This window comes from Podarcis filfolensis, assembly GCF_964270895.1.
Source record: "Podarcis filfolensis genome assembly, chromosome: 8".
Lineage (NCBI taxonomy): Eukaryota > Metazoa > Chordata > Lepidosauria > Squamata > Lacertidae > Podarcis > Podarcis filfolensis.
This window is the reverse complement of record NC_139611.1, coordinates 74,150,970-74,165,229: the sequence shown is the minus strand read 5'-3', so window position 1 is coordinate 74,165,229 and position 14,260 is coordinate 74,150,970. Positions and strand designations below refer to the sequence as shown.

At 44.7% G+C, this 14,260-nt stretch overlaps 1 protein-coding gene across 1 annotated transcript; it reads right to left on the bottom strand.

Annotated features, from left to right (window-relative positions):
* Nucleotides 1-1,030: 1,030 nt before the first annotated feature.
* On the bottom strand, nucleotides 1,031-13,907 carry LOC310769011 (sialic acid-binding Ig-like lectin 14). Its single transcript, XM_083628042.1, has 4 exons — nucleotides 13,699-13,907; nucleotides 11,985-12,398; nucleotides 2,964-3,045; nucleotides 1,031-1,387 (listed from the first exon to the last, which is right to left on the bottom strand). The coding sequence occupies exons 1-4, from the start codon at nucleotides 13,805-13,807 to the stop codon at nucleotides 1,321-1,323; spliced, it is 672 nt and encodes a 223-aa protein (XP_083484168.1). The 5' UTR covers nucleotides 13,808-13,907; the 3' UTR covers nucleotides 1,031-1,320.
* Between the last annotated feature and the right edge of the window lie 353 nt (nucleotides 13,908-14,260).

The following is a 14,260-nucleotide window of genomic DNA, read 5'->3' as shown; positions in this document are numbered from 1 at the left end:
TTTCATTCTATTTGTCTGTATTGTGGACAGAGATGGGCTTATTGTCAAATGAAGGAATCGTTCAAGAGTGCATTTTTCAAGTCAGCGGTCTTCAACTTGGATGAGATGTTGAGCAGGAAGGGGCAATATTGGAGAGGCATGGGAAGATGTTTGTGGTAACATGAGCAATGAACAAGGGCTGAGTTATTGCGGCAACTACTCGTAAGTTACAAATATTCTGCAATGGGTCCTGGGATAGATTCTCTCGCTTCAAAACAGGGTGCCCAGAATGACCCAAGGCTGAATTTAGGTTTTATGAGGCTCTAAGTTACTGGAGGTAATGGGGCCCTTTATATGTCTACCTGTCCTTTGTCAATAACAAATTGCCGCTGTTTTTTGTGTTAAATATATGCTATATGCTAATTTATGGACCTACAGTCATACCTCATGTTACATTTGCTTCATGTTACGTTTCTTCAGGTTGCGTCCCACGGTGACCCGGAAGTACCGGAAAGGGTTATTTCTGGGTTTTGCTGCTTGCGCATGTGCAGTAGCGCTAAATCGCGCTTCGCACATGCACACAAACACCAAATCACACTGCGCACCTGCGCAGATACGGTGCTTCAGGTTGCGGGCTTTTCATGTTGCAAATGGGCCTCCGGAACGGATCCCATTCGAAACCTAAGGTACCACTGTAATAGGTATCTAAAGCCATTTGCACATGCAGAATATAGGCACCCTATATATAGAAATGAGCAAACCAGTGATATTTTAGGGAGCAGGCTAGCAGGCGGGGCCCATTACTTACATCATAGGAGCCTACACAACACAAAACACTGTTGCTGTATGTAGGTTTTATTTTATTTGGTTTTTTTATCTTATATTTTGGAAATGTACATCCAGTTTTGTTTTCCTTTTAAAAAAAATTGGGCTCCCCCAAGAGAGTGGGGCCCTAAGCGAAAGCTTGTTTAGCTTATACGTAAATCCAGCACTGGAATGACCTCATGTGCGCTGGTCACATAATAGTCCAATACTACATTTACAAGCTGAGCGCATGAAGTCTGTTAAAAACTATTCCAGCACATGGCTGCATATGGAACTGCAAAGCTAATCTATATTTGTAGTTAAGAGGCATGAGCCCCCAAAGCTGCAGCTCGTTCTGTTTAATCTTGGGTGCACGTGACTTTGTACGTGTGCCTTGGGGCTTCTCTCTGCATTGGCATGGTGTCATTCCTTGAGGCAGCAGAATTCAAGAATGGCCACATATGTATGTGATCGCATTGCCTTTCCCACAGGGAAAAAACATGCCTCCTCCTTAGCACTTCGTTGGAACCTCTTGCATCAGTGGAGCTTTCCTCTTGTTCGGATCCCAAAAAGCGTCAAAAAGAAGAAACAGCATATCAACACCCTAAAGAACAATACGATGGAGAGATTAAGAATATAAGAATAGCCAGGTGTGGATCATCAGTTTGTATTTGTATGCCCCATTCCCTCACACTTGCGTTCAAAGTGGGTCACAACTTATGCAATGAACTGTGACAACAATCCAAGCACAAATTAAGAACATGGGTAAAGGTAAAGGTACCCCTGACCATTAGGTCCAGTCGTGGACGACTCTGGGGTTACAGCGCTCATCTCGCTCTATAGGCCGAGGGAGCCGGCATTTGTCCACAGACAGCTTCCGGGTCATGTGGCCAGCATGACTAAGCTGCTTCTGGCGAAACCAGAGCAGTGCACGGAAACACCGTTTACTTTCCCACCAGAGTGGTACCTATTTATCTACTTGCACTTGGTGTGCTTTCGAACTGCTAGGTGGGCAGGAGCTGGGACAGAGCAACGGGAGCTCAGCCCATGGTGGGGGTTCAAACCGCTGACCTTCTGATCGGCAAGCCCAAGGCTCAGTGGTTTACACCACAGTGCCACCCGCATTCCCTAATTAAGAACATAGTCTCTAGTTAACTGAACATACAATCGCAGCCTTTGTCATTTTAGCTCAATAGGTGACATACTCCAATATTTTGCTAATATGCAGCTGATTTATACTTTTTTTCCAGCTTGGAAAACAATGCTTTGAGGACTGAGGAGGAGGGTTGGTAAATTCTTACTGCTATTGTGCTACAGGACAGGTACAGTGGCACCCTTCTTTCCCTTTTAGTACTCGGGAAGTAAGGTAAAAGGTAAAGGTAAAGGACCCCTGGATGGTTAAGTCCAGCCAAAGGTGACTATGGGATTGCAGCACTCTTCTCGCTTTCAGGCTGAGGAAGCCGGCATTTGTCCAGACAGTCATGTGACCAGCACGACTAAACCGCTTCTGGTGCAACAAAGCACCGTGATGGAAACCAGAGCGCATGGAAACGCCTTTTACCTTCCTGATGCAGCGGTACCTATTTATCTACTTGCACTAGCATGCTTTCGAACTGCTAGGTTGGCAGGAGCTGGGACAGAGCAATAGGAGCTCACCTCATTGTGGGGATTCGAACCACCAACCTTCGGATAGGCAAACCCAAGAGGCTCAGTGGTTTAGACCATAGCGCCACCTGTGTCACCTACTTGGGAAGAAGAATCTATACAACATGTCTTCCTGTTCTGTAATTTCTTTGCTGGAGATGAACAGCATACCATTGACCCTTTGCTGACCAAACTCGTAGGGAGGTCAGTTCCATTTTATGTTAAATACCTAATGGAAGATTAAGACCCAGAGAAGTCACTGGCAGTAGCTAAATTTCTACAAGTGGCAATGAACGACCATGTTCAGGGACTAATTCGAAATTACTGTAGTTTTATGTGATGGCTCTTATGTTGCATGTGGAATTCTGTTTTGCTCTGAGATTCATGTGTACAGTACACTTTTTTATTTCTGACCTATTGATTGTAATGAATTGATTGATTGATTGTTGCTGTTGTCATTTCCTCAATATCTGTCTTGTTTTTCAGTCAAACTGACTGCCAAGGCAAGCATCAAAGCCAGAAGAAGAACCACTTACTTCATCAGTAAAAAGGCTAACAGGGAGAGAAGACTATCGTTCAGTTGTCCAGACTCTACAGTCAGGCCCTCATTATGGGCTCCTGTGAGGATAAAGAAAGATTGAAAAGAAGATCAGAGAAGCACAATAGTGTTTAGAGAACCCCAGCACTCCAGTACAGACCATCATCACCATGAGAGCATCTGGGAATCTGGATCTTGGTGATTGTGGTTTGTACAAACTACAGTTCCTCATATTCCGAACAGGAAACTGTGGTTTTGTTATAAGCCCCATACAAAAGGTTTGAGCTTCCTTCTCTCCCATACAAAGATGCCTGAGCAGCGCAGAAGCCCAACGCTCAGACTCTCATTCTCATCACAACAAATAGAAAAGCCAAGTGTTGTGCTCTGGTTCCAAAAAGCCAGAGAAGCACTCTAGCAAGTATCGTATACTTGCAGGAACTCTTCTCTCACTACCCGCTAGCCTGCGCTTTAAGATCTGCAGAGGAGACCCTCTGATGCCACTGATGAGCATAGCTCATGGGGCTGTAATGTGCAGAGGACCTTTTCAGTTGTGTTACCCCATCCATGGAACTGTCTCCCCTAAGGGTACAGTTGGCTCCCTCCTTGTTGAGTTTCAGGCATGGCATAGCATGAAAACACAGCTCTTTAAGCCAGAGTAGCGCTGTTTGGTTTTATATTAGGATTCCTGCCCTAGTTTTCTTTAATGGTTTGGATTCTGTAATGGCAGGACTATTTACTTGATTGTCAGTATACATTTTACTGCTTTATTGTGTATTTTGTTAATTTAACAGGAGGGAGGTAGAAACTGTCCTTGGGATTTTTATTTTTATTTTTATGAAGACTGGTTAAAACAGAATAAACACATAAACAAAATAAACAAATGAATCCCTGCAGAGAAGCAGTATCCTTCGTTTTATCTCCAATTCACTTTCCTGGTTTAACTTCTTTTTAAAAAGCAATATTCCAACTGGCTTAAACTAGCCACGTAATTTGCAATGCAAATGCAGAAGCTAATGTGGGTCCCAGAAAAATGCCTTGATCCCGAGGTAAACTGGGTTGCCTTTAGTAGCCTGAGTAAATAGACTCTTTGAAATTGTGCTTTTGCTGAAGGTGCAGTTGCAAGTGAAACTGGTGAAACTGTCATGTTCTCTTGTTACTTTTCCTATTGCCAGGAGATGTAATGTTGCTAATGCAATCTTGCTATATTTATAGTATTGGAATTTTGTGGTTTTAAAATATGCTGTTATATTTGCTATTATGCTGCAGTTTTATTATGAAATTGCTCTTGTAACGCTCGATTTTGAGATGCACAGTGGTACCTTGGCTCCTGAACGGCTTGGCTACCAAACAAATTGGCCCCCGAACGCCGCAAATCTGGAAATAAGTGTTCCAGTTTGCAGATTTTTTTTGGAAGCCAAATGTTCTTTTCGTCTGTCGGCATTGTTTCTGGGGCCAATCAGAAGCCATGCCTTGGTTTGCTAACATTTTGGAAGTCAAATGGACTTCCAAAACGGATTGAGTTCAGGAACCAAGATACCACTATATTCCTGTTTCGGTTGTTACAAGCTGCTTTGAGCATGATTTCTTTTGTGGAAAAGAGGGAAACAAATAAAATAATCAAGGAAGGAATGAACAACGATCAGATGATCAAATGTGGCCTGTATGTGTTCATTAAAAGGTTCTTGCATCAGTTAGACAAGCTGTACCCACCAATAGTCATTTGTACCCCCACTGTGCTTAAGCAGTCCTTAAAATTCCTAGGGTTGTATCCAAGACCAGTCCTACCTAGAGTGGAGCCATTAAAATTAATGGACCTGATCCACTTAGGTCTATCCAATGGGACCTCTCTGAGTAGAACTTAGTTGGATGCAACCTCTAAAGTCTGGCGTCCACTTCGTTACCTGTTGTAGTGGAGTTTAGCAGAAACTGCAGAGTGTGGTTTCCAAAAGGGTTTATCCCAAGACAGATGATGGTAAGGTCTCCATCTAGGGTTCCTGTCCAGTTTAAGAAGCTGGTGGCCTCCTTCCCTCGGACCCAGGAAGAGACCTGCAGGTTCCCATTAGTATCATTCCCACTGAGGACCTCCCCACCCAAATGCCACTGGAGCTGGCCTGGAGGGCTGGGGTGCAGGGAGCAGGTACAGAGGAAGCCATTGTGTTCGTGCCAGCATGTGGCATTTGTCCGGGTGCTGCTGAGCCCAAGGACATCTGGAAAGGAGGGGGCGGAGTAAGGGAGAATTAATTATATACACTGACGGAATCTCTGTCTGTGATGGCGCAAGAGAGCAGTAGAGGGCACACTGCAGATGACAACAAGCAATGCTGAAAATGTTATCTAACACAGAGATTATAATATATAATAAAATAATAATAATTTTGTATTTATACCCCGCCCTTCCTGGTTCAAAAAACGGGCTCAGGATGGCTAACAACAAATTTAAAACACTTAATTGTAAAAGCAGCATAAAATACAGTATAAAAACATGAATAACAATAAAATTAAAAGTTCAGAAATCAATTTAGGGGAAATCCATCTAATAAGCATGAGATAATCATCAGGGCTAGCTGGCTGAATTAGTCCTACTTGGGCCAGCGAGGAGACCAGGGGAGAATTAGCTGTGGGGGTCTCAGAGTGGGTAATCTTCATAAAGGGGGAGGGGGAGGGAAGAGAAGGGAAATAAAAGATCAGACTGAATTCAAATTAAAGGCCAGGCGGAATAACTCTGTCTCACAGGCCCGACGGAAGGAGGTTAAATCCTGCAGGGCCCTAGTCTCATGGGACAGAGCATTCCACCAGGTCGGAGCCATCATTGAGAAGGCCCTGGCCCTGGTGGAGGATAGTCTGACTTCCTTAGGGCCTGGGACCTCTAAGCTATGGTTATTCATGGACCTTAAGGTCCTCTGTGGGGCATACCAGGAGAGGCGGTCCTGTAAATAAGATGCTGCTGGGATTATTTTAAGGAGATGATGCCTTGAGAGACTGTTGAAACTAGGGCTGGGGAGGGGATTGGTTTTGTTGGAATTTTAACAAGAAGCTACCTAATTCACACTTTCTGAACCAACCCACAAGCTGAAACTGAGCTGCCCTTCAAAATTCACTCTTCTCCAATCCTCAAGATGAAGCTTTCCATCCAACTAATGTATAGAAAAATGGATATATTACAGAAAGGTAATACAGATATATTTTTTTAAAAACCCACTATACTAGTCAATATTACACACAAAAATATGTTTATTAGGAGAAATTCACCCTAGGGTGCTGATTAATTTTTATGAGGATTTTCTTTTTTTTGTTACAGATGGTTTACTGTGGTGAACTTCTCAGGGACCTCTGTAGAATCACCAAACTCCCTTCCTCCCTCCACCCCCACCACCAACTTCATAGTGTTTGAATAGGATGTGAAACGGCAGAGTGTTCTTATGTGGGAAGAAAGATATGAATCCCTGTGACTGACGTGTGTGGGGCAAATAATGAAAGAATTGGCTGGGCACCTTGATTCGAAACATGGGGCTTTGCACACTCCAGCGGGAGAGAGCCCCCCGAGAGCGGAGTTTAAACACACAAAATTCAAGCAGCGGTATAGTGTTAGGAATATAGGTTGTGAGACCCTTTTGTCCTGTTTAGTCCACTTGCAAATAGCAAGTGTTTTTGCCTGCAATGGAGGATGCCTGATTTTGCAGGTGAATGCTTTGCCCATGTCAGCTAAGCAGAGTGTTATGGCAATTTGCAAGCCCAGCTTCCACGCTGCGCTGATGACTCCATGGAGAGCTGTTCTATGTTTTGGGCTCAGTTGACCAGGAGGTTTTGGATGGGGTCTCCAAACACTCCCTCCTCTTTCCAGCGATTCCAGGTTCCTCTTTCTCTTGACTTACTCTGGAAGCTTTCCCCAGACCCACCTTTTCTCTGAAGTCCTTGGCCCAACCCCTAGTCCTCACATCTTACTCTTCCTGTAACTGAAATAATGCATATTCTTTCTTCCCCTGTTGATACCTGGACTCCATTATGCTGTCCTCCTTCTTCCAGGGAGTTACAGATTGCAAGCACTTAGGGGCAGAAACCTGTCCCCTTCTACTCTGCATAATCATGACATAATCATGATAATTCCAGCCCTACAATTCTATGAACCACAATACAGTGGTACCTTGGGTTACATATGCTTCAGGTTACATATGCTTCAGGTTACAGACTCCGCTAACCCAGAAATATTATCTCGGGTTAAGAACTTTGCTTCAGGATGAGAACAGAAATCGTGCAGTGGCAGAGCAGTGGCAGCAGGAGGCCCCATTAGCTAAAGTGGTGCTTCAGGTTAAGAACAGTTTCAGGTTAAGAATAATAATAATAATAATAATAATAATAATAATAATATCTTTATTGTCATTGCCCCCTCTCAGGGACAACGAAATTACTTGAATGCTCCATAAAAACACTAATTAAAACAATACAGTATAGTACAGCAAGGAAGATTAGATGACTTTCAAAGTCCAGGCTTCCCATTCAGGGCTGAGATCGCTCTGGAGAAGAAGCTGTTCTTAAGACGGCTGGTTCTTGTCTTCATCGTCCTGTATCTCCGTCCCGACGGCAGGAGCTCGAAGAGACAGTGACCAGGATGCGATGGATCTTTTACTATGTCCAGTGCCTTCCTATGGCACCTTGTGGCATAAATCTGCTCTAAGGTGGAAAGTGGGCAGCCAACAATGCTCTCTGCTGCCTTAACAACTCTGCACAACCCCATCCTGTCCTGGGTAGTACAGCTTCCGTACCACACACATAAGCCATAACTGAGCACGCTCTCAATGGCACAGTGATAGAAGGCAAGCAGCAGTTTCTGCGGAAGATGGTTTTTCCTTAGAATTCTCAAAAAGTACAGTCTCTGCTGCGCCTTCTTCACAAGCCCCCTTGTGTTGACACTCCAGGACAGATCCTCTTGTAATTCAATGCCCAAAAATCTGAACGTTGTTACCCTCTCCACACAGACCCCATCAATCAAAAGTGGCTGGATATTGCTCTTCTGTCTCCTGAAGTCCACCACAAGCTCCTTTGTCTTCCTTGTATTTATGAGCAAGTTGTTAGCTCTGCACCACTCTGTCAGCCGCTCCACCTCATCTCTATAGTCCGTTTCACCCTCCCTTTCAGGGATGAGCCCAATCACGGTTGTGTCATCTGCAAATTTGACAACCCTATTACTAGGGTGAGCAGCGACACAATCGTACGTGTAGAGAATATAAAGGAGCGGACTGAGTACGCATCCCTGTGGTGTTCCTATGTTAGTCTTAAGCATTTTAGAGGTATAAGGGCCCAACCGAACCCTCTGGGAGCGGTCTGACAAAAAGTCCAGTATCCACCCACAAAGTGATAACGGAAGCCCCAGATCTTCCAGTTTAGACATCAGACGTTGTGGTAGAATGGTATTAAATGCCGAGCTGAAATCTAAAAAAAGCAGTCTGGCATAACCCCCCCGCTGCTCCAAATGTGCAAGGACGGCATGGAGGGCAATCGCCACAGCGTCCTCTGTCGATCTTTTCGTTTTATAAGCAAATTGGAATGTGTCCAGTCCCTCTGGTAGGCAGGCAATGACATGATTTCGTACCAGCTTTTCAAAGCACTTCATGATTATAGGTGTGAGTGCTACTGGACGAAAGTCATTCAGATCTTCCGGGTTAGGTTTTTTTGCTATTGGAACGATAATAGAGGACTTTAGGCAGGATGGAACAATAGCCTGGGCTAGGGATCGATTTAAAATCCCGGTGAAAACTCCTGCTAGTTGATCTGCACAGTCTCTCAATACCCTTCCAGCTACCCCATCTGGCCCTGTGGCCTTCCTTGGGTTGATTCCCTTCAACACCTTCCTCATCTCTTCTTTTTCCACAGAGACTGCTACATTCCTTTGTACTGATGATGGTGATGGTAGTGATGATGGCAAAGCCTTCCCAGGGAGTGGTGGTGGTGGTGGTAAAGCCTCAGCAGGTGTTGCTGCAGATGTTACTTCAAAACGGGCAAAAAAGGCATTCAAATCCTCTGCGAGGGATGCCCCTCCCTCGTCTGCCAGGGAATCCTTGGATTTATACCCTGTTAATTCTTGTACACCTTGCCACACCTGCCTGGTGTTGTTACTTTGTAGATGATTCTCCAGCCGCTGTCTATACGCCTCCTTTGCTACACGGATACCTCTCTTTAGATCCGCTCTAGCTAAGCTGTACAGCGACTTATTTCCACTTCTGAAAGCAGTATTTCTTGCCTTTAGCAACCCCTGGACCTCCCTTGTCATCCAGGGCTTCCTGTTTGGGTAGATCTTTATCCGGCGCCTCTGTGTTACATTGTCAGTGCAGAACCTGATATAGTCCAACACTTGCTCAGTATGAGTCTCTATATCCTGTTGGGCGAATACCTCCCAATCGGTGTCATGAAAACAGTCTTGTAGTTGTTGGGATGCTTCAGCTGGCCATATTGTAATATCCCTCTTTATAGCTGGAGTCCGTTTCCTCAATGGAATATATTCAGGAGTCAGGAGCAGGGACACATGATCAGATTGGCCTAGATGTGCCAATGGTTCGGCCTTATAGGCCTGTTTGACATTTGTATACAGCCTGTCCAGAGTCTTTTCTCCCCTGGTTGCACACTTTATGTGTTGATAGAATTTAGGTAGAACCACTTTCAAATCTGCCTGGTTGAAATCCCCGCATACAAGAAATGCAGCCTCGGGATACTTGCCTTGTTGTCTGCTAATGGCATCATGCAGAAGACCCATTGCCTCTTTGGTGTTCGCATCAGGTGCAATGTATACTATAGTTATCAGTACTGCTGTAAATTCTCGGTGGATATATATAGGTCTGCATTTAAGCGTCATAAATTCCACAGTTGGAGAGCAGTGGCTAGCTATCACAGCGTGGTTTGTGCACCAGCTGTTATTCACGTATGCACACAAACCTCCCCCCCTTCTTTTACCAGAGTCCTCTGTTCTATCATGGCGGAACACTGTATAGCCCGTTAGTTCTATGGCTGAGTCAGGAGTAATTGGTGTCAGCCAAGTTTCTGTAAGCAGCAGAAGACAGCATTCACTCACAGTTTTCTCCGTTGCTATCCACAATTTCCACTCCTCCAGCTTATTCCCCAAAGATCTCACGTTCGCATAGAAAATGCTGGGAAGCGGTAAGTTATAATGTTGTGTTTTTAGCCTTAATTGCCTTAATCGCCTTCCTCCTCTGCAGCCTCTCTTCTGTTTACGGTCTCTCCTGTGTCTCTTTACTCCCCAGTTCTTTGAAGTCAAAAAATCTTCCTTGCAGACGCGGAGACACTCACAATTTGTGCAGCACTCACTCCGTAGCCGAATAGATAACATGTCCTGCCGACTATAAACAAGTCTATTTTGGCAGGACAAAAAAGCCAAATTCTGAGTTAAGGAGCAACCAGCCGCTGCATCTACACGCGCCGCCATCTTAGATTAGGTCTAAGAACAGACCTCCAGAACGAATTAAGTTCTTAACCCGAGGTACAACTGTAAATCAAGTAAGCATCTTATGCAAACAAACCAATTTGCATTTTTCTCTCTCCTTTCTGGTTCCAGGGAGGGGCGAGGCTGTACCTGACATAGTTATATACAAGACTTTTCTCTAACCACGAAGCATCAAATAAAAACAAACTAGTCAAGGAACCAGGGGCATTGTGAGAAACTTATGGGATGCAAGGCACAGGTACATGACACAAACTTGAATAAAAACTGCATGTGCAAATTCCCAGCTGGCTCTGGGAAATCAAGATGGTGCCTGGCTGGACTTACATCAGCATCATGTTTTACACTGCATCTAACCAACCAATAAGCAAAATAATTTGAATTTTTAAGGGAGCAAGAGGTACTGAGGCATCTGATCAAGGCCTGTATTTTAAAATGAGCTTAAAGATATATTTGCAAATGTTTGCATGTTTCATGCCAGGCAGAAACCAGCTGGCTAAGTACTCTGGCAGTTGTTTATCTTCCTGCTCTCCTGAACAAGGGCCCCCCTGATTTATAGCAGTAGCAGGAGACAAGTTTCTCAAAGTTGTAAAAGGGAATTACAGGCTGGGAGCAAATGTTACTCTGACCCTACATATTACAGAATACAATCAAGCTGCAAAAACACTAATTAAGAGTTGGTAAATAGTAAGATTTATTGTTTAACAGAAAATAATACCATGTGCCTCTCATCAGACTCTAGCCATATTTTCCTAAGGGCAATAAATTTTGGGAAGAGCTAATGGGAAAAGCAGCTGGCTGGGAAAGGAGGGTGTAAACTGAAGAGGCTTCTTTTTGAAGCTGTTTTTACTGAGTTCCTTTTTTACTTTGCAAAGGCCTTTTCTTCTAAAAAGCTATGTTATGTATGAGATTTGTCGGCTTAATGTAATTATGCAAAGGATTTAGAAAGTAAGAAATGTTAGATTCTTATTTCATTGATGGTGTGTGAGAATGTGAACCCAAGATCTCTGTTTAGATAGAATTTAATACCATGAGCCATTTGTTTTAGCCATTTGCTTTGGAATGCAGGGGCAACAGGGGCAAAAGGTGATCTGGTAATTAAGGTGCCTTGTCGAGGCAAATGTAAGATATATGGCTACTTGTCTGCCATTTATGGATAGAAGGAAATATAGCTCTTTGTCTCCCATAAAAGGTAATAGGAAATGGGTGTATCTTCTATGATTGGTTCTAGCAAACAGCCAATAGGAATTTCAACCAGGCTGATTGGACAGAGGCAGCCAAAGGAGGAGCAAGGGGGCTGGGCTGAGGAAATATAAGTGCTGGCCATCAGGGCTGGAGTGGGCAGAGCTTTGGGAACCATATACCACTGTGTCTATCATTTATTTGTCTGACAAATAAATTATCATTTTAATTTCTCTATTGCTGCATTGAATATTTCATTCCAGCTAAGCGTTAACCACAAGCAGGGTGCTACAGTACCAGGTCCACTGCAAAAGGCTTAGGGCTTGAGCGCCCTGCACCATCCCCTGAACAACAAGGAGCAGTAAGCAGAGGAATGGAAAACCCACCTACCTGTCACAAGAAGCTGAAATGAAGCATCCACATAGCTATAGAGGACTTCCTGTCCTTTCTCAATTCTAAAGAAGTATTGCCCCTCATCTTCTAACTGGACATCATTGATGCTGAAGGAGCAGTCGCCTTGCTCTGGGTTCCCTTCTAACTGGAAACGGTTCTTGATGGAGGCGTCGATTCTCCGGCTCTCATCGTTGGTGGCCACAAGATCACCTTTGACATAGCGTTTGGAAGAAGGAAGATAGTATCTTGTCTCCGCATTCTTAAACCAGTAACCAAATAGCTTCTCCGAACTGTTCTGGTGCTGATTGTTGTAGGTGAACTGGCAGGGAGGGTGAACATAGAGGCCTCTCTGCACATAGACAGAGGCAGGCATTATCAATGTAAAGCTAGGGCTTAGCTGACTCACCATACCTGCCGGAGGAAGTAAAAGGGGGAGAAATTAATGGGTTAAAATTATCTGATATTTAGAGTTTGCCATCCACCCCCATTCTGTACATGAGGCTACAGTCCTATGGTCCTTGGGGAGGCATCTGAGGGGGTCATGGGGTGCATCAGAGCTCCATCTGCCAGGTCAGAGAGAGCACAGATATCGGGGAGGGGAATATGATGTCAGACACACACACCCTTTCTCGGTTGTCCTGGTAATCTCCATAGCTCCTTATTAGCCCAATGAACATCAGTAGAGCCAATAAAGGGACAGGGAATGTAGGGGCAGCAGTTTTGGAGCATGACAAGGATGAACTGAGGGGAAGACTTACTGTCTTGAAAGACCTACATTGGCTCCCAGTACGTTTCCAAGCACAATTCAAAGTGTTGGTGCTGACCTTTGAAGCCCTAAACAGCCTTGGACCCGTATACCTGAAGGAACATTTCCACCCCCAACATTCAGCCCAGACACTGAGGTCCAGCTCCGAGGGCCTTCTGGTGGTTCCCTCACTGTGAGAAGTGAGGTTACAGGGAACCAGGCAGAGGGCCTTGTCGGTAGTGGTGCCTGCCTTGTGGAGCGCCCTCCCATCAGATGTCAAGGAAATAAACAACTATCTGATGTTTAGAATTACTGCTGTAGCCTAGTCTACACAGGAATGGGCACAGCTGATACACCAGCTTGTTATTATTATTATATATTTATTGATACCCCACTTTTTCCCCTGACAGGGACTCAAGGTGGCTTATAGATAAAATATGAACAGTTGAAAGTACAGGGGGAAATCCCAATAATTAAACAATTAAACATTAATATTTTTTAAAACAACAACAACAACACCGTCTGTCTGTCTCTCTCTCTCTCTCTCTCTTTATATATATATATATATATATATAAATATATATATATACACAAACAAAATAAAAATAGCACAGCACCAGTCCTTTCATTTAAAACAGTCAGTTCCCAAAGTCTGTTCCTCACCGGCTAGTGGAAGGGCAACAAGGAGGGAGCCAGTCTAACTTCTCTAGGATAGGGAGTTCCAAAGTCTGGGGGCAGCCACCAAGAAGGCCCTCTCCTGCGTCCCTACCAAGCATCTCTACTAAGCTGGGCAAAGGCATTCCTGACCACCATCACCTCCTGGCAATCTAGATGCAAGGCTGAATCAAGGAGCACCTGTCCCTCAAATGCCAGCAAACCCGGTTCTTCAATCAGAGTACCATCCTACCCCTGTTCCAGAGGCCATCTCCCTTCTGACCAAGAACACATCCATCTTGTCATGCTTACCTTTGCAGAGCAGGGAGAGGATCAGGATTGTCGCTGTCATTATAGAGGAGACCAAACTTCCAGTCTTCCTGGAAACGTTTGGAAGCTTCAAGCTCTTTTCCCCTTGCATCCCTTTCCAGCTGTGATGCCCTTGGACAGGTGACCTGCCAAGGAGACCCACCTTGAGCGTTTTCTTTTATGAAGGGGAGGTCAGAAAGCCTACTGTGCTCAGTGGTTCTTTATTGCAGCTTAAATAGCAACCCCTGGGAACCTCACTCAGTTGCGTCTCCCGTTAGGGTCAGGTGCAAAGAAGGGAAGAGACCAGCTGAGCTGTCACAGTTCGGTTCCTCTTATTGGGTTCCAAAAGCAACAAATGGCCGCAGAAGAAGGGATCTGAGAATGGGCTGCCTGACACCTGTGAATCAAGAGCAGGGTGTATCTAGGGGTTGGCCCCTGGGGGGTGCAAAAATTGTGTCTCTCCACTCTGGCTCAAAGGGATTAGGAATCCACCCAGCTGTCTGCTTGTTCCCCAGGCCTCTCCTCTGCTGCTCTGGGTGGCCAGGCGAGGTGTGTAGCCTCCTCT

What these genes read in the sequence shown, in the direction of transcription:
- LOC310769011 (XM_083628042.1), bottom strand. Translation starts at nt 13,807, where the DNA reads ATGCAAGGGGAAAAGAGCTTGAAGCTTCCAAACGTTTCCAGGAAGACT. An exon ending in ATTTCAGCTTCTTGTGACAG is followed by an intron (nt 3,046 to 11,984) that starts GTAGGTGGGTTT and finishes TTATCCTCACAG; the next exon opens with GAGCCCATAATGAGGGCCTG. An exon ending in TTAGCCTTTTTACTGATGAA is followed by an intron (nt 1,388 to 2,963) that starts GTAAGTGGTTCT and finishes ATTGTTCTTTAG; the next exon opens with GGTGTTGATATGCTGTTTCT.